This window comes from Verruconis gallopava, assembly GCF_000836295.1.
Source record: "Verruconis gallopava strain CBS 43764 unplaced genomic scaffold supercont1.8, whole genome shotgun sequence".
In the NCBI taxonomy this organism is placed as follows: Eukaryota; Fungi; Ascomycota; class Dothideomycetes; order Venturiales; family Sympoventuriaceae; genus Verruconis; species Verruconis gallopava.
The window spans coordinates 753,354-779,911 of NW_015622144.1; the positions used below are offsets into that span (position 1 = coordinate 753,354).

The window sequence follows — 26,558 nt, forward strand, 5'->3', positions numbered from 1 at the left end:
TGCGCTGTAAGTGCTCTGACGCGCGAAGGAAGATCGAGATCTCAAATATGCGACGGGGTCCTCGCTGCGTGCTTGATATCAGCACCGCGGCATGGCAACGTGTACGTGGTGTCTGGAAGTGACTACTGGGGAGACAAAGTGCAAAACCTGCACCTTCAACCAGGCGAGGGACCTGCCTCGCCGAGTCCAAAGCCATATTGAGCCATTCCCCAACCTCATGAAGCTCTTCACTTCGTCCAGCGGGGAATCTTGGGCTGTTGCGATGGTGGTTCGACCACAGTTCCAGCAGAGCAACGGCCAAAACTACAGAGTAGCTGTTTCGAGGAGAGCTGGGATAGCTTGAATTCGACAGGAGCCGGGGGGGTTGGCGATAGGCGTGAGCAGAGCTTAGATGGATTTGTTAGACCAATTGGCGGAGCTGGTGATGCATCCAAAAGGCTACGATATATCGTGCGCAGAAGATGATCATGATGCCGGCTTGGCTTTCTGGCCCCATCTCACGCTCGCCCTTATCCCTCTCCACGCGGAGTGCAAAATTCCACGTGTTGCTGACTTATTTTCGTTCGGCAAGCTCACGCACAATCTCGACCCCGTGCCCTCCTCGGCTCTGAGCTCCAGCGTGAATCATGTTCAGAACGTAGCTCCGGACAAAGTTGGTTGGGGGCTGCGTATGTGGTACGCACTTTCAACTCAGGCTGAGGAGCTCTTTGGTCGATGATGGAAAGATGCTCTCAGCAGATCGATAGGCTTGCACCCGTACACACACCGCACATTTTTGCCCTTGTGCCGGCCAGAGGAAAGGACGACGCCTTGGAAGAGCGTGTGCTATAGACAATTTGGAGACACATCATCATAGACTTAGCCAATCAACGAGGATGTCTCCATCAAGCCCAATCATAGCACACAGACTTGGGTGCGAGCCAGCTCAGTCCGAGACTCAGCGAAGCTGGGCCTGTTTGATGCCCAAGTTAAGGAACGCAGATGTTAGACTCCAGCGGTCCGAGCCGACTAGCTTACCACACAGACAGAAACGACTCGCGGCCGATGAGCCAACGGCTTAAGACAGCGACAAAGCGCAGGAACAGGGGGCAGGGGCCAAGGTCCCACTTGTTTAAATTGACGTGTGATGATTTGCTTTGTTTGTCCCTTATGTATAAAGCAGGCGTTCGATTGACTGCAAACAGACCACCTCCAGCGTATCACTCTATTTGATATCACCAGCTCATTCCCTTTTCCAAAAGCTTGACAGGCGCCAGCATTCCCTTTTCGTTCCATCGCATCATATAAATCCCGAACAATATATCTTAATCATAATCAACAAGGTGAACTCCCATAATTGTGACAGCCAATGTCGAACGCCAACAACGGACATGTGCAAAAAATCGCAAAATGCGGAAAGACCAATGCTCCGCGACCCAGTGGTATATAGCAGAAAAACCCCCGATGATGACCCGATATTGACGAACACAAAGTACTATATGCCGAAGCAAAACAAATTTTACTTAGAAGGATTTAGAGCCACGGCTGTGCCGCGAGCTCGTTACGCTGCTGGGTGATGGAGGTGGCAGACCCGGGTGGTCCTGCCGATAGTGCCTCCGCAAGTTGTCCTGCCGTGTGTACGCTTTTTCGCAGCCGTGGACTCTGCAGACATGCTCCATTCTTGATCCCTTATCACTATGCGTGACGATGTGTCTGCGCAGGTCCTTTTTCCAAAGGAACGACTTTTGGCAGATTGAACAGAGCAGATTGCGGTGGCGGTGGTTTCGCATGTGATGCGCGAGGTCGGACTGGGCGTCGAAGCGCTTCCCGCAGCTGTGACAAGACATATCGGTTGTTCCCGTGGCATCGGAGCCAGCCTCGGATTTAGAGTACGGGGTTGAATTCGAGACTGTGGGTTGCAAGAAGTTTTGAAAAGATGAGGAGGCACCGAATGTCACAAGCTGTGAGCTTCGGAGTCCCGCTGGTGTGGGAGCAGGCTCTCTCAAAGCGTCAGCATATGACCGATTTGTTTGGACAAAGTTGTCCTGAGCGAGGGGATACCACGCTCCGCTCTCCTCGTACAGCCAGACCGTCTTTGAGCCCGCTGTCTTGGGGCCTTCGAGGGTCACCTCGTACGTAGGTAGCTGACCAAACTGAGATGGTAGCTCAAACGGCCGGATGATGCCGAGGTTGTACTGCTCGCTGTTGCGCAAACCATAGCAATGAAGCATCATTAGTAAGTGCTCAAATGTCAGTGGTCTGTCAATGCTGGTTCCATAGATTTGTGGAGCAGTGCCATCTCTGATACGGGCCAGTTCTTGAATCAGGAAAGACAGCAGCAAAGAATCAGTCGGCGGGTTGCGGTAGAGGCCCTGACAAATCGCATCAAGGCCAACACGCAGAGCAACGACTCCGTGCATGTTCACCCCTTTGACGGTCGGCCTCTGGATATAGAAGCCCTGGCTAACCTTGGCTATGAGGTCAACGTCGAGTCCTGAATGAGCAAGATCCTCTGAGATCTTGAGACATATGCGATTGTCACCACGATATATAAAATCTTTCTCAAGGTACTGGCCCGGCTCTTGGACCTGTTTATCATATGGTTGTTCGCCCATGACTATGGAGGGAGAGGTGAGAGAAAAGCTCCTTGAGTGGACTGGAGCTTGCTGGATGCGGTAGAACGTGTCGCCGATATCAGCACTTTCAAGGGGCAGTTGAGTACCCATTGTATTCGGTACACTGGTGTTGATGTTGAGGTCCTGCGGCTGCGATTGTGTGAAGCTACTGATGATGTCCAACTCCTGCGTGTTGGGCTGAGTGTCCGCCATGGGGAACATTGAGTCGCCGAAGTCAGAGAAGTCATCGCCGTAGTTGCGCAGCGACGAGGGTGAGTAGGCCTATGGCTACGTCAGTACTGGGTTTGTACCGTAACGCAGGGGAGTCTTGACGGCCGTACCGTGCCAGCCTCGTCGCCGCTCAAGCCTAAGAAGTCCATGCTGAGCTCAATGGGCGGCACTTGGGCGTTCAGAAAGGTCTGCGAGCAGGCGTTAGCTCAAGTACGGATTGACATGCGGTGCAGGTCTTATCTCACCATTAGGGTCGAGTACTGCCAGGCTGTCGCACCCAGTACGGCTGACCGGTGCAACAAAGGGCGAGGTTTGAGAGGACCGAACAAGTATATGGACACCAAACAGTGAGGTTGCGAGAGCTCGTCGGAAGAATGAAGAAGATTACGAAGCGCGCGAAGAACGAGGTAAGAGTGGAACAAAGGATAAAATGGTCGATCGCTCGACTGTCAGCGGCCTCCGGATGCTGGCAAAGCGCGCACATCGTATATGTACGTCTCGGCCAATTGGGCTGTGCAATGCGCAGCCGCAGCCACAAGACCAGCATGATGTCAAAATCTGTCGGCACGACTGGCTGTGAGATGCTGAGAAGGCCCCACTGAGGCTGACGCTGACAGGGCCGCGAAGTGCGCGAAAAGAAGCATAACGTTGATGTCGTCGCTGTTGGTGTCTGTGCGATCGTCGTCACCGGACGTCGACGGGCGCGTCAGCCAATTGCGACCTTGTGCTGGAGTCTGGTCACGTGCAAAGGTGGCGCAGCTGTGATTCCTTCCTGCATTCGTCCCACTGCGACCAACCAAACACTCAAATCCCCTCGTACGTGCATTAAATCGTCTGCGCGACGTGCGCAGCCTGCCACACCTTTCTGGGCCTGTTGTTCCATGAAAATTTTTTCAAACTCGACGTCGTTGCTCAATGGGCTACTCCCTTGTGTCGCACCCGACGTGCATTATGCGGCCTTGATTCTCTTTGCTCGCTGACGTGGCCCGCACGCCAATGCACGTTGGTGTCGGTTGCCTGCTCGTCAGCCGTTGGCGGTCATCAGTTCATCTCGTGACAAGCTTTCGTAGCTTTGATTAGCTTCACATAGCTTCAGGATGACAAGAAACAGGAAATTGACACGCTGACACTCAAGGAGAGGGATTCCACGTCCAATTCGCTATCGTATATACGCTGCATTTCATCATAAAGCTACTTTGTACGTCCCTCGCAGTCAATTGTGAGATTTTACATTTTCCCATGCCCGTCTATGCGCAGCATCTGGATGATGCGATCGTGAAATACGCCTAAGAGTGTGACAGTACGATCCACCCGTCACATCGTGTGTGCGGCATAATGTGCTACAGGGGGGCGAGTTAGATTTAGCCCTGCACCTTCTTGACGATGGCTACGACATCGTCATACAGCTTGCCACTCTCGAGGCCGCACACCTTCTTTACCACATCCTCGGCGCTGTTCTCCTTCAAGATCTTGGCCAGCTCCACAGACTCGTCGTCGCCTGGGATGTTCTGGAACCTGAACGCCATCTCAATGGGGCCGAGCAGACCGCTGTAATCCTCACCAAGGTCGGCAAGCTGGCTGGCAGGGTTGATGAAGCGCTCCTTACGACCAAGCTTGCGTAGGGGTGCACGGCCGACACGTTCGACCTTGTCCTCGAGCGCTGGGTTCGAGATGCGCTTAATGATAGCCTCGACGTAGTCTTGCTGCTCCTTGGGATCGACACCGTGCACCTTGATGATGAGGTTTGCGGTGTTCTTGAGGGCGGCACGGACGTGGTCGTGGATTTCCTTGTCGGCCATGGCCTTGTCGATGGTCGGAATGCCCTTAGCCGTGCCATAGTAAGCAGCGGTTGCGTGTGAGGTGTTGACGGTGAAGAGCTTGCGCTCGATGTACGGCTTCAGGTCTTCGACGAAGTGGACACCCTTGATTGGCGGTGGGCCTGCGGATCCGAATGGCTTGGACTCAACGCACCACTCGAAGAACTTCTCGATGAGCACGTTCAGGCCGTTGCCTTCCGGCTGGTGTGGCACAATGCGGTCAATGGCCGAGTTAGCGAAGCGTGCCTTCGAATCCAGGTTCGCCTTGGTTTCTTCCGAGATCTTCTGCTCGATGAAGCCCCTGAGAGCATCTGTACCGCCGACCATGTTCTCGCAAGCAATCACAGCAGCCGGTGTGTCCTTCTTGCGGCCATCAAGCGCCTTGGCGATGAGGGGAGCAATGAACTTGAGGATGTTGGGACCGACGGCGCAGGTGATGACATCGGCCGTCTCCAGCTCCTTGATCGCATCTTCCTCGTTCGTCTTGCTGTTGATGGCGCGGAAGTTTGTAATCTTGAACTCCTGCTTGCCGTCCTCACCAATCTCGGTGACAGTGTACGAGTCGATCGACTGCAGATCGTTGATGAGCTTATCAACCACGTCGAGGAACACGACCTCGTAGCCCGAGTTGTGAAGGAACTCAGCAACGAAGCCACTGTTGCATTGGTCAGCCTCTGCAGAAAAGAAAAAGAAAGCAACAATGCTAGGCACTGGGGGGAGCGAAGCAAGTCAGTACGTACCGGCCGATGTTGCCACCGCCAAAGTGAACAGCCTTCTTGCCAGACATGATTGATGAATTGAAAGCTCGAGTGGGGATGTGAGGAAAAAAGAGCAGGAGATGAAGAAGGTGAGAAAAAGCGTCAAAAGGCCACAACGTGTGTGTTTTGTTTATCAGGAAACGTGTGCAGGACCGACGAATCTAGCTGTCTAGGCTGCAGAAAGCTATGACAAGTCAGCACACCGCTTCGAATTTGTATCACCACGTGGATAGGTGCAGGCGCGACGACGGCGTCGTTGAGAGGAGCACTCACAGAGTCCAATCGATTTGTCGAGCGAATTGAGGGATTTTGAAAAGTGGTTGAGCGGTGGTGAAGGCGAGAATTATTTGACTGCGGGGGGGGTGGGAGTGGGCGTCAAGCAATGAAACCCAAGGTGGGATGGATTTGCTCGTCGCGCCTCGTACGACGACCCCGGTCGCCCTTGATGTCATGGGCGAACTTAAACCTTTTATGATCAACAAATTGCTTTTACGGGCATAGGTCTGGCAAGAGATGTTACACCCGCGCTGAAGAAAAAAAATTTAAAGGAGAAAAAAAAAATCAATGGCGAGGCGTCAAACGTGCATACTTTCCGAGTACCGCAGCTAGATTCTCCGCATCAGTGTTCCAACGTTCGTCCCGCTGGGCCTGAGCACTGTCTTCCTCTGCCGCTCGCGACTGTCGCTACGACATGTGCGACTGACAAGGTCATCGGGCAGCGCAGGAAGGTAATACAGCGTAAGCAGAACAAACGAGGGTCTAGGATCGGAACAACAAACCATCACACAGTTTCGGGCTCGGTTTCATCGCGCTTTTATTTTTTGGGGACGTTTTCACTCTGTCAGAACAATGTACATAGGGGTGGGGAGCTTCTTTTTGCCGCTGGGTCGCATCCTACTTTTCTGCTTCGTGACAGCTTCTCCTCGCTCTCCGTCCGTTCACGTCCATGTCCACCGTATGACGAACTACAATTTGTGTCCTTCACAACCTCGGACCTCCAGGAGCCCTTGAGATTCATGCCAGCTTGCTCTTGAAGAGCTCGATGAGCCCCTTGGTACTCGAATCGTGATCTCCGACCGGCGCGCTGGGGTCAAGCTCGCCGAGAATCTTCTTGGCAAGCACCTTTCCAAGCTCGACGCCCCACTGATCAAACGAGTTGATGTTCCAAATGGCACCCTCGGTGAAGGTCAGGTGTTCGTAGTACACGATCAACGCTCCCAGCGTGGCGGGTGTGATCTTGTCCGCAAGAATGGACGTGGTGGGGCGGTTGCCAAGGAAGGTCTTGTGTGGGACCAGCTCATCTGGGGTCCCCTCGGCCTTGACCTCGTCGCTGGTCTTGCCCAACATGAGCGCCTCGGACTGGGCGAAAAAGTTGGAGGCGAGCATTCGCTGGTGCAGGTTGTTCTCCACCGGGTTGTGGCTGTTGGCTGCTAGAATGAAGTCCGTCGGAATGAGCTTGGTGCCCTGGTGGACCAGCTGGAAGAACGAATGCTGCGAGTTGGTGCCCGGCTCGCCGAAGAGAATAGGACCGGTGGTGTACTGCACGTATTTGCCGTCGCGGGAGATGGCCTTGCCGTTCGACTCCATGGAAAGCTGTTGTAGGTAGGCGGGGAATCGATGCATGTACTGGTCGTAGCTGTAGAAATTGTTAGACCATTGACACTCGCACACGCGCTGATGCGTGCCAACTTACGGCGCGACAAGGTGGGTCTGAGCACCGAAGAAGTCGGAGTACCAGACGCTCAGGAGACCACCAATGACTGGAATGTTCTTCTCGAGCGGCGTTTCCTTGAAGTGCTTGTCCATCGCGTGAGCGCCAGCCAAGAATTGGTGGAAGTTGTCGTAGCCAATGTATAGCGCCACGCTCAAACCGATGGCAGACCAGACGCTATAACGACCGCCGACCCAGTCGGAGAAGGGGAACATGTTCTTCGAGTCGATGCCGAATTTTTCGACCTCGGCCTTGTTTGTAGACAGCGCAACGAAGTGCTTCGCGACGTCTTTCTCGGTGGCAGACTTCAGGAACCAGTTCTTGGCGGTGGCCGCATTTGTGCATGTCTCGGCGGTGGTGAAGGTCTTTGAGGCGATCAAGAAAAGGGTTGTTTCTGGGTCGGAGACCTTGAGGGCCTCAGCAATGTGGGTGCCGTCAATGTTGGAGACGAAGTGGAGATCGAAGTCGCGTTTGCCGTAAGGCTTGAGAGCTTCGGTGACCATGACTGGGCCCCTGTCCCGATGATGTTAGCAGGAGTCAATCAGATCCGCATTTTCCTTGAGCGCGCTCACAAATCCGATCCACCGATGCCGATGTTGATGATGGTCTTGATCGGCTTGCCGGTGTAGCCCTTCCACTCGCCGCTTCGGACCTGCTCGGTAAACTCTTTCATGTGTTCGAGCACCTCGTTGACGCCCTCGACGACGCTCTTGCCGTCCACCTCGATGGGCCAATTCGACACGTTTCTCAGCGCAACATGGAGCACGGCTCTGTTCTCGGTGAAATTGATCTTCTTGCCAGCGAACATGTCATCGCGCAGCTGCTCGAGATTGGCCTGCTTCGCGAGCTTGACAAGCAGGGCCAGGGTCTCATCGGTCAAGAAGTTCTTGCTAAAATCCCAGACGATCTCGGTGCCATCGGCATCGTTCTTGAACGTGTAAGAGAACTTCTTGAAGCGGTTTGGGTCATTCTTGAAGTATTCACGGAGGATGATGTCTTTGGAGAGCTCCTTGTGGTGCTTGGCGAGCTCCGTCCAGGCCTGTGGTTTCCGTCTCAGTACATAGGCAGTATTCAGAAGGAAGAAAATGTCGTTACCCCGAGCTCATTAGCCTGCGAGAATCCGGGCATGGTGACTGTGCGTGTACTGTATTTCGGCGGGCGTAGAGCTATACGTGTGTTAGTCTTGAGTCGAGCAAAAGGCGACAGAGCCTCGAGCTAGGAGATTGTATCGCACTGACCTGAAACTGGGTTGTTTTCCTCGTCAGAGTCAATTGCAGTGTTTCACAGGGGGGAGTGAAAAAATGTTGAGCTGTTGTGAAAATGGGCTTCGGACTGGACCTGTGCTGTGCTGTGACGTGACGGCTCGTGGCGGGGTGTGTTTCTGCTTTGCGCATTCAATGGTGGGGCTCTGCCACTCGTAAGAAACCATTCCAGAACCGCCAGCGACCACCACCTGTCCGTCATCGTTCTGTAAGCGTATCTCATCAGCATGCTTCCTCCCAGCCATCGTCCCATTGGCTCCTCCCGCCATCGGCTGCCACCATCCACGTTCCGACTGCGCTTGAGTCTTCATCTGCGGCTTCGGCAGGCGGTGTCGTCGAACTAACGGCTAATCGCGCGAGGCTGGTCACGCAGACGAGCAGACATTGAAAAGCTAAAGGGCTTTCCCCGGAGATGCTGCCTTCTATGTCCGTTCTTTCGCGGTGAAAAGTTGCTTTGTGCGCGGAGATTCAACGTCGTCAGCCGGAGCCTATGATTATCCTTCGGCAAAGCCTCAGGTCGCAGACTTCGCGATGGCGTTATCTCTCCGGCAACGACAAATGGCGTGACGGCTGTCGCTTGAATATGCCCCACGCGGGGTCACCAGAGTCAGGATCGGGTCAAGCCAAGAAGCCCGGAGATTGAAGTCGATATGGTGGACAGTGAGTGGTTCCTGTCTGTGCCAACGAGGTGACACAAACCCGATAACAGTTCTCGAATCACCAGCGCATCGCAAGTGGCTTTGAGTTATCCTGTACCAAAAATATCGGAGCCATTGGTAGCTTGCGTGTGCTCCTGGGCGTTCCCAAATTTTTCCATGTCTCTAGCACAAGATCGCCAACATTATTTACACATTGTTGCCATCAATCGTGCATCTGCTCGGTTTCTCCAGCCCTGTTGATGGTTTTGGAAACACACTTTAGTTAGATTGACTATGTCTCCACGGTTCTCCCGCGGAAAAATCCATGCGGAAAACCAAAATCAGTCTCAATCATCTTGAAATACTCGTGACCATGATCAAAGCAATTCACGTATCTTCCTTCTTTCCCTTGTTTGCAACTGTAGTCCTAGTGCTTCGCCTTGCATCAGTGTCCCACGCAAAGTAAAACAAAGAGCCTGCAATGCATCCTCGCCACCCCACTACCAGCAAAAACCTGGTAGCCTTTGTAGAGTGTAAAGACCCAGATCTCAAGGACTGAAAAAGACGACGTCCGCGAAAACTCCAGCACCTGGTGGAGGAACAGAGCAAGAAATAGCGGAACACAGATTTAGGTAGCTAACGGCTCATTGCCTTGAGTTCCAGTGCTGAAGGCCTGCTCGAGAATTTTCACTTTGAGTCGCAATCTACATTGTACCTACATTTACATCAGTAAGGAGGTAGCAGAGCAGTGCTATAGGTCTCAACATTATCGGGCTAGGCGATTACATCCTTCCAAGATTACAAGAGCAAAGGTCAGGTGTGACGCCTAGAAGAACACGAGTTCAGCCTGCGTTTTTGACGTTGAACGCAGGCATTGCGTGTATTTGTGTAGGAACACGTATTGCCTCCAGACAAGAGCACAGGAGTGCATGCCCTTACAAACGATCATCTCCTGTATTGATGGAAGTCATTCTGTGCCTGAAGGTCTAAGATCAGAGTACCTGTGTGGTCCTGCTTGTCGCTGTTTGACTGTGATCTTCGTCGGGCGTTGAGGGGCGGCAGCAAGCATCAACACGCATCCAGGCATCAATTGAGCATTGTCGAACGAGGAATGCCAATAAGATGAACGATCTGTCTTGGAAATGCAGACGTCTTGCCTCCTTGCTGATCCTGACTGACATGGTGCAGGGTTTAACACGAGGCATGAAGAATATATCTGGGTATGACTGAATCAAGGGTGAGGCGTGATTGCGGGAGAAGAACAATTCCACCAGCGCGGTTGATCATGTCCAACTGTACGACCCATATTACTTCCTGCTGCTTGTACTTGATGTGCTGTCGAAAGCCACAGCGCCAGGAAAGCCCTGATGTCGAAACGACAATGCAGGCGATCTTCATGGACGTCTTGAGGCATCGATCGTCATCAGAACTATGGCTACTCGACACAAACAAGCAGCCCAACCACCACGCCCAACCCTTCCGCGCCTGTAGCACTGAAATGTACGACTGCGACTGTTTTGTCGACAGCCGCTGGCACTCCGCAAAAGTTCGTAGCAAATGCCGTAATTGTGCAGGCGTACGAGCGCAATGACGGAACATGACTCGTCAGTTCAGCAGGCCTTAGCTAAGTAAGCTTCACGGGGTCACCCCAGGTTTACGGTCGCTGAGAATGGCCAACACATTGCCTCGTCCGCCAGCATCCGCTGACTCCGAAGGTCTGGAGGAGTATATCTCGGGCGACTCCGTTGTTCGACATGAACGACATTACGAACGACGGTGACACTGTTGCATCCCGGCAAGTTAACAGAGGGCAAAAATAACCAGGGGAGAGATTCCCTTGCTTTCCAATAGTCTCACTTTTTTTTTGGGGACGGAAGGGAGTTACTCCTATTCAAACGCGGGCGCTGCGGTTTCAAGAAAACAGGTTGGGGAACGACGGGAAAGGAATGGAACGCATCGCGCCGCTTGGATTCTACACGGAATGGAAAGGCCATCTGCTCGCTGACCTTAAGCGCCTGTTCGCCAACAGCCTCGTGGCGCGCGGCGACAGACCCGTCGTCTGGCTCGCGGGCGACTCGTCCCTTGACAACAAGGCCTGGATCTCCGCCAACGGGTCCGGCGGCGTGCCGCTGCCGGTGTCGGTGCCGGACATCTACACGATGTGCTTCAAGAGCCTGACGCCGATGAAGCCGGACGTGGCCTTTTGGATGAACCACTACTTGGGCGACCGCGCGACGGCGATCAACGCCGCCGTCGAGGCGAGCCTGCTTCGCGAGCGCAGCGGCGGCTTCCTGCTGCCCCACGACCGGCTGGTCCGCGACAACATCCGGGCGCAGGACGTGCTGGTGGTCAGCGTGGGCGCCAACGACATCGCGCTGTCGCCGACGGTGTGCACGGCGCTCAACATGCTGTGGCTCGCGCGACTGTCGAGCCAGGAGGGCGTGGAGAAGGGCACCGCGCGGGCGCTGTCGCACTTCAAGAAGCTCTTCGGCCGCGAGGTCGAGCGGTACGTCAAGGCGCTGGTCGGCACCACGAAGCCTGCCGCCGTCGTCGTCTGCATGATCTACTACCCGCTTGAGGCCAGCCGCTTCGGTGAGCCCAGCTGGGCGGACGCGCCACTCAAGGCGCTCAAGTACGACACGCACCCGCAAAAGGTACAGGCTGCCATCCGCGCCATTTACGAGCAGGCCACGATGAAGATCTCCGTGCCGGGCACCAAGGTGATTCCGCTTCCACTGTTCGATGTACTGGATGGCAAGACGCCGGAGGACTACGTTGAGCGCGTCGAGCCTAGCGTGCAGGGTGGCAGAAAGATGAGTCAGATGCTCACAAAGTTGATCCTGCCGTTACTCGATGAGGCCGAGAGGGCAAGGGAAGACACATCACAGCGGCTTTCGGAGGACGCAGTGAATTAATCAATTATGATGATCATGATGATACTGCTGCCGGTGCTGCGTAGCGTTTATACGAGATCGACGAGGCATGGTGGGAGGGAATGGCGTTCGCGTGGCACTTACGAGAAGTAAAAACAACTTCAGTGTAAAAGGATAACACGTAAGCCAAGGCTCGGGAGGATTGCTTATGCAAATAATTCAAAGCACTTTAAACGATAGACTGGCATCATAGTAGCAAACAACCTAGAATTTTTTTTTTTTCTCCGAAAGTCTTTCCATTGAGAAGGGCCAATTCTCTCACTCGATAGATCGAGACGTGAGAGGAGAGAACCCTGGGTATCAAAGCCAAGCACTTAGTTCTTGGACTGTGTACAGCTCCTAGCTCGCCTCTCTGGCCTACAGGCCAGCAAAAGCTAGCAGAGTGGGAGATGAGAGAGAAAAAAAAATAAGGATGACCCATCTCCCGTTCCCCATCCATGGGAACAAAAAAACGCCATGCTACCAAAGGCCCCGCCAATTCCCAATGACCCATCTCATGAATGCATATATGCGAATCCCATTCCTTTCAATTCTGGTTCCCAAAGACGCCTGATAGCCAGCAAATTCCATTTCATTACGCCTTGGCAATCAAGCCGCTCTGTACGAACCAGTCGAAGAGCTTGTTCGCCTTCGCGTTCTCCAGCTTGGAGAGCTCCTTGACGTTCTTACGTTTCAGAGCGCCACCGTGCTCCAAGCTTTCCTTCAGTACGGCCTCTTTAATCATCACATACGGCTTCGGCTGCAATCGAAGCGCTTTGCATAGATCCTTCTCTTCCTGAGTCAGCAGATGAGCATCTGCGTCACCATCCAGCTTGCGCGGCACAATACCAGGTATGGAGCCGGGAGAAAACTTCGGCTTTGGGGCTGACTGTGGAGTAAGCGCACCGTTTGTGTTCCCGTTTGCGAGCGCGTGCTGCTGAGATCCATCGTCACTGGCAGGAGGGGTGTTGAGGCCAGACGAGAAAGGTTTTAACTGTAAGTCTGGCGAAACAAGGTTCGTAGCTCCATTCGGTGCCTCAACAGGAGGCGTGGGCTTGCCAAGACTGCGCGACTGCAGGCGATCAAATGCGCCCAAGGGAGCCCGAGTCGCACGAGTCTGCTTCTCCGCTTCGTACTTCAGACCCTCCTTCAATTCGGTGATTTGCATCTGGCGCCATTCTTGCAGCTGCGCAATGGCGGTGCGCAGTTGGTGTTCGTACTCTAAACCCTGGCAGAAGGTCTCATAGTCTTCGTGACGCATCATGCGAGCGAAGGGTTTGGCGCGGTTGATCAGATCCTTCTCTTCCTTCGTGCGCTTTTTCTCTTTGGCTTGGTTGGCTTTGTAATCGAGCAGTTTGTGTTCGAAGATGATCTTCTTGCGTTCGATGCGTTGTGTTAGTCGCTCGTTGTAGATGCCCATGATAACCATCTTCAGGTCAAACTCTTGCTGCTGTTCGGGGGTAAGCGGTAAAACGCCATCACCTGGGTCGAACTGCATGTGCTGAACGGCCTCCTCGGCCTCGTTGAAGTACTCTGTCTCAAATTCCAGACGGCCCGGCATGAAGCCCTGCACTTCATGGCAGGAAGGCACTGACGCCGTTGGCTTCTGCTTGGGTTGCGCAGGGGGCGCATTCTTGATCGCCTCCTTGCGCTCTTCGATGCGCCGCTTCTTCCGGGTCTGGAATTCCTCACGCGAAATGTGTTCAAATGTCCTGTCTGAAGGGCTGGCGTGTTCGGGCAACGGGAATTTGGAGCTCTCTATGTACGTTGAGATGTAGTGATCGCGTACTTCGTCTTTTGTCCGGCAACCGCCAATGTGGTCGGCTATGTCAGCCCACGAGCCCAGACCATATGTCTCAGCGCCCTCGAGCAACAGCAGTTCCTCATCCGCACCCCAATCTTCGCAGTAGATGGGTATGGAGTGCTGCTCGATGACGCGGTACGAATGTGTGGCGGGATCATGGTCGCGAGAGCATTTGCCGTCGGCGAAGCACTGCACGCACAGGTCGTAGTCGGCGCACACGTCGCAGTTGATCCGGACCTAGTTCACACATTTCTTTAGCACAGGTAGTTTAAACCTAAACGCAGCAACCGAACATGTCTCGCTGATCCCAATGTCGCGACTGACTGTCGAGCGCGGGGGCTTGGCGTCGCAGAGCCATCATTTGTTCTCACGACCGCGAAACGTGGTAAAGTGGACTCCTGCCGTGTGAAATGCGGCGCGGACTTACCGTGGCCGTGATGTCGACGCTGCACACGTCGCAGACGTACTTGACGCCGCCTTCGGAGCCTCGGATGGCTGTCTTCTTCTTGATGAGGCCCATATCGGCCCCTGTGAGCGGTGTAAGGGAGGATACGGGAGCGTTGGAAGTCGGAAGGGGAGGCTTCAGTGAGCCGACGTCAGGCGCTAAGGATCGGTTATCGCATCGAAAGGACGTGTGAGTACCGCGCAGGTGAGGATTCGTGACAATACGAGAGGCCGCGAACGTGTGAACGCAAAGAGAGAGTGGCCGGTGTTTGTTGACGTGTTGGTAGTGCAGATGTAGGTGGCTGTCGTCGCAGGTTCCGAGGGTCGGGTCTCGCACCACACGTAAAACCTCTTAGCGTGGCGGGCTCCGGCCAAGGTGGACGTTGGATCACTGTTCAAGTTTGCTTTCCCCCGGCGTGCCGGCCAGGCAGCCTCCCCCTAGGCCCCCCCCGAGCAGGCGCGGTTCTGCATGGTCCGCGCCCGCTGCGCCCGCCCGCAAGAGAGCCCACAAAGGTCGCACCTGCGACTTGGCCTGTAGAGGACGTAAAGTGAGCTCACGCAGGCTCTCTGCACATTATGTCATCAGTCGACACGGCCTAGGCAGCCCAGCAGCCGATGGCGGCAGGGGGGCATCCCTCCTTTGCACCCTCTGCCGTTGGCGCCCCACACGCTGTGCTCTGCCCGCCAGCTGACTGCCCTTCGCCCGCTCCCTTTACTTGCTACGATCCACTGACCCCGACCTTCCAAATCACTGCGAACTGCCCGCTGCCCGCTGTCTGCCGCTCATTGCCCACCGCCCACTGCCCGCTGCCCACTACTCGTCACCCCTTACCCACCGCCCTCTAACCCACCGCGAGTTGCGAGGCTGTGCGTACGCGTATCATGCCAGGACGGACGGCAAGAGTGGCCAAAGACTCAAATTTACTTCGCCTGCAGACCTGATTGCTATCTGTCGCCCTCCCCGAACGTCGCCATCCGACTCTGCAAACACCTTCACTGTCAACCTTTGTGACCCGTTCCCCTTTCATAAACTTCCGCTTGTGCCCCTGTCAAACCTGCCCTGTCCCGAGTGATCTGCCACCGCCCATCTCCTGTTGCTTCTTGTAAAGTACTACTACCCCACAATCAACCTCGCTCCCTTCCGAACCAACACTTCGCAGCGCACCGCCGCTGCACCCATCACCCACTGCTAGACTGTACCCACACAGCCGCCATGTCGTGGAAGTTGACCAAGAGTATGTGCTGATCATCTTGGACGGCGAGACTGCAAGAGCCAAGAGCAACGTCCGGCCGCATAGCTGACGTCGAGCAGAGTTGAAAGAGACGCATCTGGCGCCGCTCGCCAACACCTTCAGCAGAAGCTCATCCACCGCTACCATCACGCCAGAAGCCCCCCAACAGACGCCACGGCCATCTAGCACCGACGGCAGTCCTCTCTCCCAGGTCAGCACACTGACGGCCGCCAAAGACCCGAACAATGTTGGTCCGTATCCACTTCTTTGCTTCGGCATCTCCGAACTGGGAAATCCACAGCCTTCAGTGAGACAGCGTATGCGAGGAAGAGCAGATGGCTGACAGAAATTCCTTTAAACAGCATACTCAGAAGCGAACGCGGCAGCGCCGGCAGCGCCGCTCAAGCCTGGCATCCTCATAGTCACCTTGCACGAGGGCAGAGGCTTCCAATTGCCTGCCCACCTGGAGGAGAAATGGCAGCCGTCCCATCACGCAGGCTCGCTGTCGCAGGGCGGTGGATTCTCCGTCGCAGGCTCCATGCGGCCCAACTCGTCCAGAGATCCGAACCTTGCAGGTTCGTACGTGCGAGGCGGCCGCCCGCAGTCTTCGGCAGGTGCTATCAACGCAGCCCCCACAATTCATGGTCGTTACAACAGCAGACATTTGCCCTATGCGCTCATCGACTTCGACAAGCAGCAGGTCTTCATCAACGCCGTGTCTGGTACGCCTGAGAACCCCCTCTGGGCTGGCGAGAGCACACAGTACAAGTTTGACGTCTCGCGCCCAACCGACATCAGCATTTCGCTGTACATCCGCAATCCCAATGCACCTCCTAACTCGGCTCGTACCGACGATGCCTTCATCGGCACGCTGAAAGTTAATCCGCGCTTCGAGGAGGTCGCCCTCGGCCCCGCGCAGGCGCAGGACGACGCGAAACTAAGCAAGAAGGACAAGGAGAAGGCAGCCCTGGCTAGATCTGAGCAAGAGAAGGAAGGTGGACAGGTAGGTACGCAATGGATTGACGTTCAATTTGGCGCCGGTCAAATGAAGGTTGGCGTGCACTTTGTCGAGAACCGACAGCGTTCGCTCAAGATCGAAGACTTTGAGCTACTCAAGGTCGTTGGCAAGGGCTCGTTCGGCAAAGTCATGCAGGTCCAGAAGAAGGATACCCATCGTATCTACGCGCTCAAGACCATCCGCAAGGCGCACATTATTTCGCGGTCCGAGGTCGCGCACACGCTGGCCGAACGCTCCGTCCTCGCCCAAATCAACAATCCCTTCATTGTTCCCTTGAAGTTTTCCTTCCAGTCGCCAGAGAAACTTTACCTTGTGCTAGCTTTCGTCAATGGCGGCGAACTGTTCCATCACTTGCAGCGGGAGCAGCGCTTCGACGTCAATCGCGCGCGCTTCTACACTGCAGAGCTGCTCTGTGCTCTTGAGTGCTTGCATGGTTTCAATGTCATCTACCGTGACTTGAAGCCAGAAAATATTCTTCTTGACTACACCGGCCACATCGCGTTGTGCGATTTCGGCTTGTGCAAGTTGGACATGAAAGACGAAGATAGGACGAATAGTACGTCTCTTCCTCTTCTTTTCCTATCGTCTTATTCGCGCTACATTGATTTGCTAATCTTCGAACTTCAGCCTTCTGCGGTACACCTGAGTACCTCGCCCCGGAACTGCTGACAGGCGGTGGCTACACTAAGACAGTCGACTGGTGGACTCTCGGTGTTCTACTGTACGAAATGCTGACGGGCCTTCCTCCCTTCTACGACGAAAATACAAATGAGATGTATCGGAAGATCCTCACAGAGCCATTGCACTTCCCGGGACCAGAGATCGTTCCACCCGCTGCACGCGACCTCCTGACGAGGCTACTTGATCGCAATGCAGAGAAGCGACTAGGTGCCAAGGGTGCGAGCGAGATCAAGACGCACCATTTCTTCCATAGCATCGACTGGAGGAAGCTTTTGGATCGCAAGTACGAGCCTACCTTCAAACCTAGCGTTGTATGTCGCCGCTCCCTTCCACCCCATAAAGGCATTCAGCACTGATGTAAAATGACAGGTTGATGCACGTGACACTGCCAATTTCGACCGTGAGTTCACGTCCGAGCCACCCACTGACTCGTACGTCGACGGGCCAATGCTGTCATCCACAATGCAGCAGCAGTTTGCAGGTTGGTCGTACAATAGACCTGTCGCCGGGCTGGGGGATGCAGGAGGGAGTGTCAAGGACCCGAGCTTCGAAAACGTAGCGTAGAGAATGCCCAAGAGAAAACCAAGACGATGGCGGAAGCAGTATCATGTGAGAATTCGGGGAAGCTGGGAGGCCTAGGCCACAAAGGGGGGGAACTTCGTTAGGTTTATACAGTTCTTTGCTTTTCCCTCCTTTCTTTTCAAAGCGTGGCGGATGCTGCTTCCACATGCTCCTTTTTCAACGCCGTCGCCCTTATTCTTCTTTCGACATGAGAAAAAAAAAAGAGAGAGACTACATCTAGCCCTCCCTTTTTGTTCTTGACGCATAGTGTATACAGAGGCTTGGGCGAGGGCGTTTTTTGCTACGGGATCTGTTTTTTGTTCTGCTCGAGACAGCCGTTCATCCTCTGGACCCACATCCAACAAAGACAAGGGAGACATGGTCTCATGGTAGATATCAATTTCGAATGAGGACTTTTATGACTTTGCCCTTATTTGTATATGTGTTGCGTCCATGCGTGCATTATCTCGGATGACTCCTTGAACGCTGCCTCTGATCGCACATTCCTATGGGACTCTCAATGGCCATCCGCAATACATGGCAGACTTTAAGATCGATTTCAAGTACTGGCGCAAAACTTTCTTCCCCTTTCATCGTGCTTTGAAGATTGCCATTATCGCTGCTATAGCGGGGTATATACATGATGTATCACTACAAAACAAACAGCATCGCAGTAAAGGCAGCGACCAAAGCAGCCAACTCGCTGAAGCCACACCTGCGGACCGCAGCCGACTTCTTCGTCGCAGAAGGCGTCGCGGTTGTCGAGCTCGTCGACGTCGCCGACACAGAAGAAGAGGAGCTTTGCGCCACGACCGCCTCGGAGGAGGGTACGGGCGCGTCCACCATCGCCGTTCCGTTACTTGCTCGCGTCCAGCCGATAGTGTGGCCCGCGGCGTTTGCGGCCTTGCCGCGCACGTACGTCTCGAGTCTGCCTTCCACACCGGACAGATCCAGCTCCGTCTCGAAGCCCGTCCGCGTGACGTTGACGAGGGGCAGCCACTCTGCGTTGGCGCCGGTCGTGTTGGCGGTGTAGATGGCCCAGGACTCTACCTCCGTCGCGCCGTTCCAGCTGAGGTACGCCTTCTTCGCACCGGCGTCGTAGTACATGTCCGGCGAAGTAAGCGGCTTGCCCGTCCACGGCAGCTTGTACGCGCGGTACGAGTTGACCGCGTTGGTCTTTCCAAACTGCACGTCGAGCAGGATCTTGCCGTCCGCGTCCAGCTCGGCGAAGAAGGGCTGGTTGCCGAAGCCGAGGAAGTAGTTCGTCTTCTCGTCGCTGGCATTGATGGGCTGCAGGCAGCCCTCGTACATGGCGAACGTCTTTGCGCCGTTTGCGAATTCGGTGTTTAGCCTGACCGTCTTGGCCGACTGGTCGACGTCGAGGAGGAGGCCGCGTGAGTAGGCCACCTCGTCGGTGGGTCCGTTGTCAAAGATGGTCATGCGCGTCTGCGCCTTGTCGTCGACCCAGCGCGCGTCGTGCTGGAACGCGAAGTTGGCAGCGTCCTCGACGTCGAAGTCGGATCGCTTGCCGTGCAGGCGCCAGATGATATCACCTGTCTTGCCGTCGATCTTGTACACGCAATCCATGACACGTGCTGAGACGAGGTAATTGCCGTCCGCATCTTTCTCGACGGAATTGATGTGGAAGTAGTCGAAAGGAGAGTCCAGCGTGCCGGAACTGCCTAGGTCGTTGTACGTCTCGTTGAGCGCGACGTGTTCTGTGGAGTTCCACTCAAAGACGACTTTGCCCGACTCAATGTCTATCTCCTGGAAGACGCCATCGAAGATATAACCGTCTGCGAGGCCTCCGAACTCTAGGAGATTTGCTTGCGATACGGCATAAACAGTGACCAGTGCGGTGTCATCCGTGGTGATTGTAAACTCGTGAAGATCTCCCAAGTCCTCATACCCAACAGCACTAAAATGTGCGATCTCAACGTAGGACTGATTGAGAATATAGTACGAGCCGTGTCCGTAGCCTGGCGATCGGTTAATGCCTCCAATTTCAACGCCGGATCGACTACGAACATACCGTCTAACAACTCCCCCGACCAAAATGTGAGCACGGGCTCACCTTTATAGGTCTGCACCTTGAAGTCGAAAGGCTCTGAGTAGTTTCCCGTCCAAACCAGCGTTCCCATCCGTTCAGCTGACATGTCGTAGATAACGGGCACATTTTGACCGGATGTCGGTTTCCCGTCCACACCAATAAATACATAGCCCGGCGCAGTACCAGACGAGTTTGAATTGATCTGAAGCTGGGGAGGCTTCACGTCCGCATTCGACAGATATGTTTGGTAAGGCGTTCCTTGAGAATCACCAGAGCCATATGTATCCAAGTCAGTGGAGATGCTGTCTCCCGCGAATACTGCAAGAGGAGCCAACAACGAGCTTAGACAAAGCGCGTAAAGAAATTGGAGCTGCATTGAAGCAAAAGGACCAGAACGAAAAGTCGCATGAGTACCAGGGAGGCCGCAGGCGTAAGATAATCAGAAGCAGGCCGAATGTCACACGATATCAAACAGCGGGACAAAAAGCAAGCTACAGCAAACCTCCATCGGTGCAACTTATTCATTCCATTCCAAAAGCGGCATCTGCTCGTGCGTCCCATGGAGCGAATACGCGTCTAGAGCTGAAGAAATCAAGGCAATGGTGGCGGCGGTGGCGAGCGGCTGGCGGGGTCCATGCATACATAGCGTACATCTGGGAGCGACGCTGGCATATGGACAACCGCGTTGACCTGATAGCTTCATGATGAACGCATAGCCAAGCCGCTTAGAAGAGCTAAGCCGCCGCTTCGTTGTGGTAGCGAGTATGTTCCAGAAGCTGGGATCGAGGCGTGCTACGCTCTACAGATCTCTTCTTGGGTCGGAAAGGCAAAGGATTCTCGACCGGATTTCTGCTTAGCGTCAGTCGCCTGATCAGCGCGAACCAAGGAACGCTGTAAACACTGAAGACTGAGCGCTGGACAAGCTCACCTGCCAAGATCGATCAGAGCAAGGATGAAGAGCTTCGAGGCTTCGGACGTCAGTCGCTTGCAGATAAGATAATCTCTCGATAACGGAGATGAGTTCAGCACTAGTGTGGCCTTCATGGCGCTTGGTGCGGCACGAGAAGCAAACGACCAGGACCGATCGAGGAAGAAGAGAGGAGAGAGAGAAATCGCTTGCCGAAATAACTCTAAGCTCTGTTCAATTCGTTACGTCACCGCACTATCTTTGCAGTTGAATTGTGTGTTCACTTGCTGTCTCGCACGGTCATGCGCGCAGAAGGGCATAACTATGCAACCAACTATCCAAAGAGAGGGCTATCCGGTGCACATGTTGTAGCTGGTAGCTTCTTCTATCGTAAACGTGCCTTGTACCTCCGTCATGACATTTTTGTCTATTGTGGCTGATGACTTCCATTGCTCATGAGGACAAGGCTCTCGTTAAAGCTTGGTAGTTATTCTCGACCTTACCGAAAGAACCAATTCGTCCGGCTTGGTGATTTTTACACAGTGATTTAAATAACTTTCGAGCCTTGGAATCAGCAAAGAGCGTGTCAAAAAGCGGTGGCTGACGTCCAAAAGCAGGATAAATTATATTTGCCGTCCTATATCAGTTCGCTCAAGAATCACACCTCTTCTTGCGGAGCAACAGAAGTGAAGAGCGAACAACCTGGCCTTCATGCCAAAGGGCAATGCGGTTGGGCAAATTTCGAATGCCAAATGACAAACAAAAAAATATGATAAATTATAGATTGATATGCATCTAACAATAAGAACCGAGCTCGTTTCAACTCAGTTGGCTTTTTTATCGTTTCCCGTAGTCCCATTACCTACCAATTCAACTCCCGGTCTGTCATCGCCGAACTCCACTCCTTTTACGAAAACTTCAGACACCACCTCTAGTCCGCTAACGAAGACACAAAGGCCAGAACCTATACAGAAATGGCTGATGCTAGTTCCAATATCCAACCAGCTGCCTTCGTCCCTGACCATCCAGAAAAAGGACAGTGTTAGAACGTCACCAATCGCCATGACAATCATGAACAGCGCACTTGGCGCCACGCCTAATCGATGGTTCAGTATTCCCAGGTTGGCAGATAGTACAACGAAGGGAACAAAAATCTTGAACATAAGAAGCGCGCCTTGGGACCAGGGGTCGAAAACGGGGATCAAACGATACACAGCGTCAAGGGAGAACGAGGAGACGGAAGCGATGTTGCCAGTGGAGAAGAATGCTGACTGTAGGAGGAAGAGCGAAAACAGTGCTACGCGCGCGTCAGCAAGAGTGAGCGGTCGGTGTTGGCCAGTAGAGACGGCCTGGTGCTGATCTTGTGCTGTAACCGAAGTTTGCTTGACAGGAGTCAGGCCAGCACGTCCAGATGGGCTGGGCTGACCATTCGACTTTCCCTTTACTACATGTGTCTTTTGAATAGCCGCTTTCGTCGTATGAACATAGATGGCGTGTTCAAGGCGCACCCATGTGACAAGCGTCACACAGAAGGCAATATAGAAATAGCCCTCGTAGGATATCGTCAGGATGATGAAGAGTGGCGAGAAAGTCAGGAATATGACCATAAGGCGGTGTATGTAGTGGCTGTTAGGCTCGATGCCGTGTAAAAAGGGTACGGTCAAAGATGCGACTTTTTGCGCGTTAGTCGCGACCAAATTTGTGCGAAAAGATATATAACTAACTCAATGTGAGCCATCCAACAATCTGCGTGCCAATTGGCAAGCCTTGCTTCGCACTAATTGACGAGATGCCTGACCGCGTTACCACCATAGAGAGGAAGACCAAGCCAATCTGCGTCCTTATTAGTCAAGTACAATGACAGAGAGCAAAATATTTCACCTGTAGTCCAAAAATTGTCCGAGCAAAAGGCGACTGTTCAACTGTGACACCTTCAAGCTGATTGACGATGCGATCCTCAAATACTAGGTACATGACTCCGATGGCTCCCATTAAAACCCCCGCGGAAAAACTAGAGATGTCATTAGCGCAAGACCTTTTTTAACAATGGGACAGCATATTTTACATTAATGTGGGATTTTCAACTTTCATAGCCGGGAGAAGTGTGAACACACTCATTGATGCACAAGAAGTCATCCAAGTTAGCACTAGGATCGCGTGTTTCTTGCAAAATTCTGTGCCGTAAAATGCTGGCCATGCGATCGCAAGAAGATAACAAATTGTATATAGTTCACGGTGATGGTAACTTTGTACCTGATAGTATGGTTAGAATGTGCAATCACCTGCTTAAAGAAACTTACCAAAACTTCCAAGAGTGCAAGAAAACCTAGGAATTTGAGTAAACTGCCAGCTGGACTGGACTTGGTTGAGGTTGAGCCAAAAAGAATGTCCTTTCCTCTGCTTATTGCGTTGCGTCTAGCAAATACCTCTTCCCAGAAGAAGACTGGGAATACAGCATAAATGTAATACGTGATCGGGGATTTTTGGACAAAGAGCAGTGAAAATAATGCGACCAGCGCAGAAGAGAAACCCATGTTGCTCACAACCGTTCGTTGTGGCTCAGTTGAGCCTTGCAGTACGTGAAGGTCGATCACAAGTGTGACGGCATACACAATCCAACCAAGATAACCTAGTGTGACCAGAGCGCGGAGGAACAGCCAGTCGTATGTTTGAAGGTAACGGAGCCCTTGTAGGCCAAGATGAATGAGCTCCTTGCATTGTGCAATCGCGTCGCTGGCTCTATTTTTCTCAATAGACGTTTCAATTTGCGCAATTCGATACTCGATGGAGTGTGTCTCGTCCCCAAAGCCTGAAAATGGTCGATAGCGAAGTTTTGTCGCTTTCTTTTCAGCTTCCTTAACCTTGTACATTTCAAGAATTCCTTTCGCGTTGGTAAGCAACGCTTCTGCCTTGACCTTAGGACTCGCGGCGAGATATGAGAGAGGAAGTTCGCCAACCGAGTTGACGGGAAATGGCACCCCTATCAAATATGCCATGAGCGCTGCAACATCAGCTTGAGCAACATCATGCCTCTGTATATTGCTGAGGCCCCAATCTGCCGAGAAGCCATCTTCGTGGCCAGGTGCAGTTCCAAGCATCTTCTTGACTGGCTTTGCTATTCCAGAGCCCCACGTAATGAGGGGAGTTCGCGTATTGTCAGGATGGCCATCTCCGTGACTTCCCCAATCGCTCATGCCGTGGTCAGCCGTAAAGACATATGCAGTCTTGCCATCATTGTAAAAGTTGTCTATGAGCTCCGTAATCTCCTTTACACCCTGATCTACAATCTTTATATTATGCAAGTATTCTTTCGAGTATGGCCTGAACCCATGTCCAGTGGTGTCAAGACCAAGCAGATGTAGGAAAAAAACGATCTTGTCCTGGCGTAGTTGCGCATCTAGGTCTGGATTCGTCTTCGCCTCCTCAAAGAGAGCCTTAACTCTGTCAAATACCCATATGTCGAGCTCAACAGCATTGGACGTAAAATCCTCATATTCGGCGCCGTAAGTAAACGCATCGACTCGTCCAGGAACAGCACCTTTCTCGAACATGGGCAGAATATCTGGAGAGCCCCAACTCCACGTGTGCCTGCTTTTATTGAAAACACTGTCGAAATTCACAGGGTTAAGTTTCCATCCTGTCGTCACAGCCGACACGTCCTCATATAAGCCGGCAATGAGCGCAACGTGTCCAGGTCTGGACTCGGTAGGGACGCGGGTATGTGAAACACCAAATGTACCCTCTTTCAACACCTTATTTCTTAAAAAAGGTGTAAGCGGTCGCGGGGTGAGAGCATCGGTATCATTTTTCGAAGGTGAGGGATCAGGGAATGATTGGAAGCATTTGTCGGCTCGGAGACCGTCGCCTACAACTCTGGATCAGCGACTACATTCACTACCTCGCTATATAATGCGCCATCTACTGACCAACGTACAACACCAGTCTTCGCGCCGGCGCCTCTCCTGGCACACTAAACTCCCTCATGCCACCCACGATGGGACTCACGAAGTATATATCAAAGATTGAGTATATGTACGTGAAATGAAAAACGACCGCCACGGCTAAGAAGCCGAGTCGCCCAAGACGAGCCATTCTGAATTGATTAGAAGGAGCGACACGCTGAGATCAGCGCAAATTGTGTTGGTGAAGACACTACATAAAGAACACGACGCGGCGAATAGCGGAGGTTAGACAAAAGGGGAAATTTCATGCACGTGATTTTGACCTTGATGGATCGTGTACTTTGCTCCGCCACGTTCTCATTCATACCACTCTCTTTCCTTCAAAGATTAGAGAGCACTTGCTCCTGTTCGTTACAAATTAAAGTGCAGATGATAAGGATTGACTTATCCTTCACCGCCATGAGGAATGTTTCACAACTTCATCGTCTGTGTGCTAGCTTAGGATTTCCGTGTTCATTAACATTTGACCTCAACACAATGACCTGGGCTAAGATTATGACCAGGAACGATAGGTATAAAATGCAGTGAGACATGTTAATCTGCTGTTATCCAGATCTGGACTTAGCCCAAGAGGTACGTTCACGAACATCTTGATTAGTAGAAACCGCTCCTTCCCTGTGAATGAACAGACTAATCTCAACTTTAAATACGAAACTACTGCTTAGGCTTCCAAAACCGCATCACAGCAGTATACAATCAGAAAGCTAGTTAATCCGCTTGCTTCGTGAGTTCTGCTGTAATCTTCCTTGTTTCCTCACATCCTACACATCAGTGATATAACCCTCTTGCTGCTCTCTTGGTGTCTGTTAAGCTTCATCTTGCAATCCATCGTTGATACCTTTAAGATGGTATAGTGAGTCAAGTTTCGATTTGCGCTGGAATAGGATATACTTTTTGAAAATATGTGGCAGCCACTCGCAGCATTGATACGAGGCGAAGCGACTTGTAGGTACAGCAAATACCTGGTCTAGCTCTTCGAGAGTGCGTTGCCTATAGCCAAACTAGTCAGATTCGTGGTTATTGAAATAGCCAAAATTGTAGCACTCGTACTTAGTCTCTGGCAAGAACAAGAAGATGATGACAAATGCAAGACTACAAAGGCCTGCATAAAACCCGAAAGCTATAAGCACATGTTAACTTCCCCATCTATGGAACTCTTACAAGGAGGTTATTCACCTCCTGTAGGACCAAGGCCCTTGAGAAGCGAAGGATATGTGAGACTGAGAATACTTGAAAGCGTGTTGTTGACAAAGATGGCCAGGGCAGTTCCAATCTCTCGGTGAGAAAGGGGGAAGCATTCTGCCGCATATACGTTGGGAACGGGTCCAATCCCTGGAAAAAAAAATGTGTCAGTCTTTGAAAGAATTTGATATGTGAGTCTTACCCGGGGAGTACAAAGCTGTATATACATAAACAAAGATGGCTATCAATGGCAACTTCGCAGAAGAGGTGGTAGGGATTAGAAAGCAGCATCCTGCCGCAATCAAGCACCATGCCATGTTTGGAAACGTAACGAGAAGCAGGTTCCTGCGACCAAAGCGATCAATCGTCCATATAGCCGGGAACGCAAATACGAAGTTGACTAGACCAAATCCCCACGATGCCAAGAGAGTATCACGAGTGTCGCGACCAGCTTCGGCGAAAACCGTAGATGAATAAAATGCCATGATATTGATGCCAGAAAATTGCTGGGCCATCATCACGATAGCTGCGCCGTAGGTGGCACGACGAACTCGCGGCACGGTGAAGAGCTCTACAAACCGACTCCAAAAGGTAGAACCGCCCAGCACTTGCTCTTCGACAATAAATTGGCGGTATGCATAGTACTTATGAAATGTTAGCCCGCAACTCCTAGGTTACTACGAGAGAGATCTCCTACCAAATCTCGGGCTGCGATTAATTCTGAAGTTCGAAGCCGACAAAATGACGCGAACGACTCTTGAATTCGATGCTTCTTAAGCAACCATCTTGGAGAT

The 26,558-nt window shown here is 52.8% G+C and overlaps 9 protein-coding genes across 11 annotated transcripts; 2 read left to right on the forward strand and 7 right to left on the reverse strand.

Moving 5' to 3' along the window:
• Positions 1-1,120: 1,120 nt before the first annotated feature.
• PV09_03259 lies at positions 1,121-3,334 on the reverse strand. Of its 2 annotated transcripts, XM_016356434.1 has the most exons (3): positions 3,071-3,334; positions 2,936-3,013; positions 1,121-2,876 (listed from the first exon to the last, which is right to left on the reverse strand). In XM_016356434.1, exons 1-3 carry the CDS (start codon positions 3,071-3,073, stop codon positions 1,503-1,505), a joined length of 1,455 nt encoding a protein of 484 aa, XP_016215957.1. In that variant the 5' UTR covers positions 3,074-3,334; the 3' UTR covers positions 1,121-1,502. The 2 variants fall into 2 exon arrangements, with proteins under 2 accessions (XP_016215957.1, XP_016215958.1); XM_016356435.1 differs by having other exon boundaries at positions 1,121-3,013.
• Positions 3,335-3,955: 621 nt separating this feature from the next.
• PV09_03260 (uncharacterized protein) lies at positions 3,956-5,825 on the reverse strand. The gene is made up of 3 exons (XM_016356436.1): positions 5,674-5,825; positions 5,383-5,584; positions 3,956-5,297 (listed from the first exon to the last, which is right to left on the reverse strand). The coding sequence occupies exons 2-3, from the start codon at positions 5,427-5,429 to the stop codon at positions 4,187-4,189; spliced, it is 1,158 nt and encodes a 385-aa protein (XP_016215959.1). The 5' UTR covers positions 5,430-5,584; positions 5,674-5,825; the 3' UTR covers positions 3,956-4,186.
• Positions 5,826-6,004: 179 nt separating this feature from the next.
• PV09_03261 (glucose-6-phosphate isomerase) lies at positions 6,005-8,878 on the reverse strand. Its single transcript, XM_016356437.1, has 5 exons — positions 8,350-8,878; positions 8,207-8,277; positions 7,684-8,150; positions 7,094-7,624; positions 6,005-7,036 (listed from the first exon to the last, which is right to left on the reverse strand). The coding sequence occupies exons 2-5, from the start codon at positions 8,237-8,239 to the stop codon at positions 6,415-6,417; spliced, it is 1,653 nt and encodes a 550-aa protein (XP_016215960.1). The 5' UTR covers positions 8,240-8,277; positions 8,350-8,878; the 3' UTR covers positions 6,005-6,414.
• Positions 8,879-10,690: 1,812 nt separating this feature from the next.
• PV09_03262 (uncharacterized protein) lies at positions 10,691-12,154 on the forward strand. The gene has a single exon (XM_016356438.1). The coding sequence runs from the start codon at positions 10,958-10,960 to the stop codon at positions 11,924-11,926; it is 969 nt and encodes a 322-aa protein (XP_016215961.1). The 5' UTR covers positions 10,691-10,957; the 3' UTR covers positions 11,927-12,154.
• Positions 12,119-14,476, reverse strand: PV09_03263 (uncharacterized protein). Its single transcript, XM_016356439.1, has 2 exons — positions 14,155-14,476; positions 12,119-13,964 (listed from the first exon to the last, which is right to left on the reverse strand). Exons 1-2 carry the CDS (start codon positions 14,245-14,247, stop codon positions 12,519-12,521), a joined length of 1,539 nt encoding a protein of 512 aa, XP_016215962.1. The 5' UTR covers positions 14,248-14,476; the 3' UTR covers positions 12,119-12,518.
• A 431-nt stretch (positions 14,477-14,907) lies between these two features.
• Positions 14,908-18,085, forward strand: PV09_03264. 2 transcript variants are annotated; one of them, XM_016356441.1, is made up of 6 exons: positions 14,908-15,279; positions 15,332-15,406; positions 15,484-15,654; positions 15,766-16,977; positions 17,049-17,413; positions 17,472-18,085. In XM_016356441.1, the coding sequence occupies exons 2-6, from the start codon at positions 15,385-15,387 to the stop codon at positions 17,664-17,666; spliced, it is 1,965 nt and encodes a 654-aa protein (XP_016215964.1). In that variant the 5' UTR covers positions 14,908-15,279; positions 15,332-15,384; the 3' UTR covers positions 17,667-18,085. The 2 variants fall into 2 exon arrangements, with proteins under 2 accessions (XP_016215964.1, XP_016215963.1); XM_016356440.1 differs by having other exon boundaries at positions 14,908-15,406.
• Positions 18,086-18,314: 229 nt separating this feature from the next.
• PV09_03265 (uncharacterized protein) lies at positions 18,315-20,089 on the reverse strand (the record flags this gene model as incomplete). The annotated part of the gene is made up of 2 exons (XM_016356442.1): positions 18,315-19,642; positions 19,696-20,089. 2 exons carry the CDS (start codon positions 20,087-20,089, stop codon positions 18,315-18,317), a joined length of 1,722 nt encoding a protein of 573 aa, XP_016215965.1.
• Positions 20,090-20,447: 358 nt separating this feature from the next.
• PV09_03266 (uncharacterized protein) lies at positions 20,448-20,757 on the reverse strand (the record flags this gene model as incomplete). The annotated part of the gene is made up of 2 exons (XM_016356443.1): positions 20,448-20,562; positions 20,642-20,757. 2 exons carry the CDS (start codon positions 20,755-20,757, stop codon positions 20,448-20,450), a joined length of 231 nt encoding a protein of 76 aa, XP_016215966.1.
• Positions 20,758-21,390: 633 nt separating this feature from the next.
• Positions 21,391-24,764, reverse strand: PV09_03267 (uncharacterized protein). Its single transcript, XM_016356444.1, has 6 exons — positions 24,547-24,764; positions 22,921-24,485; positions 22,686-22,873; positions 22,502-22,631; positions 22,345-22,453; positions 21,391-22,292 (listed from the first exon to the last, which is right to left on the reverse strand). The coding sequence occupies exons 1-6, from the start codon at positions 24,710-24,712 to the stop codon at positions 21,445-21,447; spliced, it is 3,006 nt and encodes a 1,001-aa protein (XP_016215967.1). The 5' UTR covers positions 24,713-24,764; the 3' UTR covers positions 21,391-21,444.
• Between the last annotated feature and the right edge of the window lie 1,794 nt (positions 24,765-26,558).

Coding starts and splice junctions, on each gene's coding strand:
- PV09_03261 (XM_016356437.1), bottom strand. CDS start 8,239: ATGCCCGGATTCTCGCAGGCTAATGAGCTCGGG. Junction 8,151..8,206: donor CGCAGGCTAATGAGCTCGGG/GTAACGACATTT, acceptor CGGAAACCACAG/GCCTGGACGGAGCTCGCCAA. Junction 7,037..7,093: donor CAGACCCACCTTGTCGCGCC/GTAAGTTGGCAC, acceptor CAATTTCTACAG/CTACGACCAGTACATGCATC.
- PV09_03267 (XM_016356444.1), bottom strand. CDS start 24,712: ATGGCTCGTCTTGGGCGACTCGGCTTCTTAGCCGTGGCGGTCGTTTTT. Junction 24,486..24,546: donor AAGACTGGTGTTGTACGTTG/GTCAGTAGATGG, acceptor CCAGAGTTGTAG/GCGACGGTCTCCGAGCCGAC. Junction 22,874..22,920: donor TTGCACTCTTGGAAGTTTTG/GTAAGTTTCTTT, acceptor CCATACTATCAG/GTACAAAGTTACCATCACCG.
- PV09_03259 (XM_016356434.1), bottom strand. Junction 2,877..2,935: donor GCGGCGACGAGGCTGGCACG/GTACGGCCGTCA, acceptor ACGTAGCCATAG/GCCTACTCACCCTCGTCGCT.
- PV09_03264 (XM_016356440.1), top strand. CDS start 15,385: ATGTCGTGGAAGTTGACCAAGA. Junction 15,655..15,765: donor CAAAGACCCGAACAATGTTG/GTCCGTATCCAC, acceptor TCCTTTAAACAG/CATACTCAGAAGCGAACGCG. Junction 16,978..17,048: donor AGACGAAGATAGGACGAATA/GTACGTCTCTTC, acceptor TTCGAACTTCAG/CCTTCTGCGGTACACCTGAG.
- PV09_03263 (XM_016356439.1), bottom strand. CDS start 14,247: ATGGGCCTCATCAAGAAGAAGACAGCCATCCGAGGCTCCGAAGGCGGC. Junction 13,965..14,154: donor GCGTCGACATCACGGCCACG/GTAAGTCCGCGC, acceptor TGTGTGAACTAG/GTCCGGATCAACTGCGACGT.
- PV09_03262 (XM_016356438.1), top strand. CDS start 10,958: ATGGAACGCATCGCGCCGCTTGGATTCTACACGGAATGGAAAGGCCAT.
- PV09_03260 (XM_016356436.1), bottom strand. CDS start 5,429: ATGTCTGGCAAGAAGGCTGTTCACTTTGGCGGTGGCAACATCGGCCG. Junction 5,298..5,382: donor GGCGGTGGCAACATCGGCCG/GTACGTACTGAC, acceptor CCAATGCAACAG/TGGCTTCGTTGCTGAGTTCC.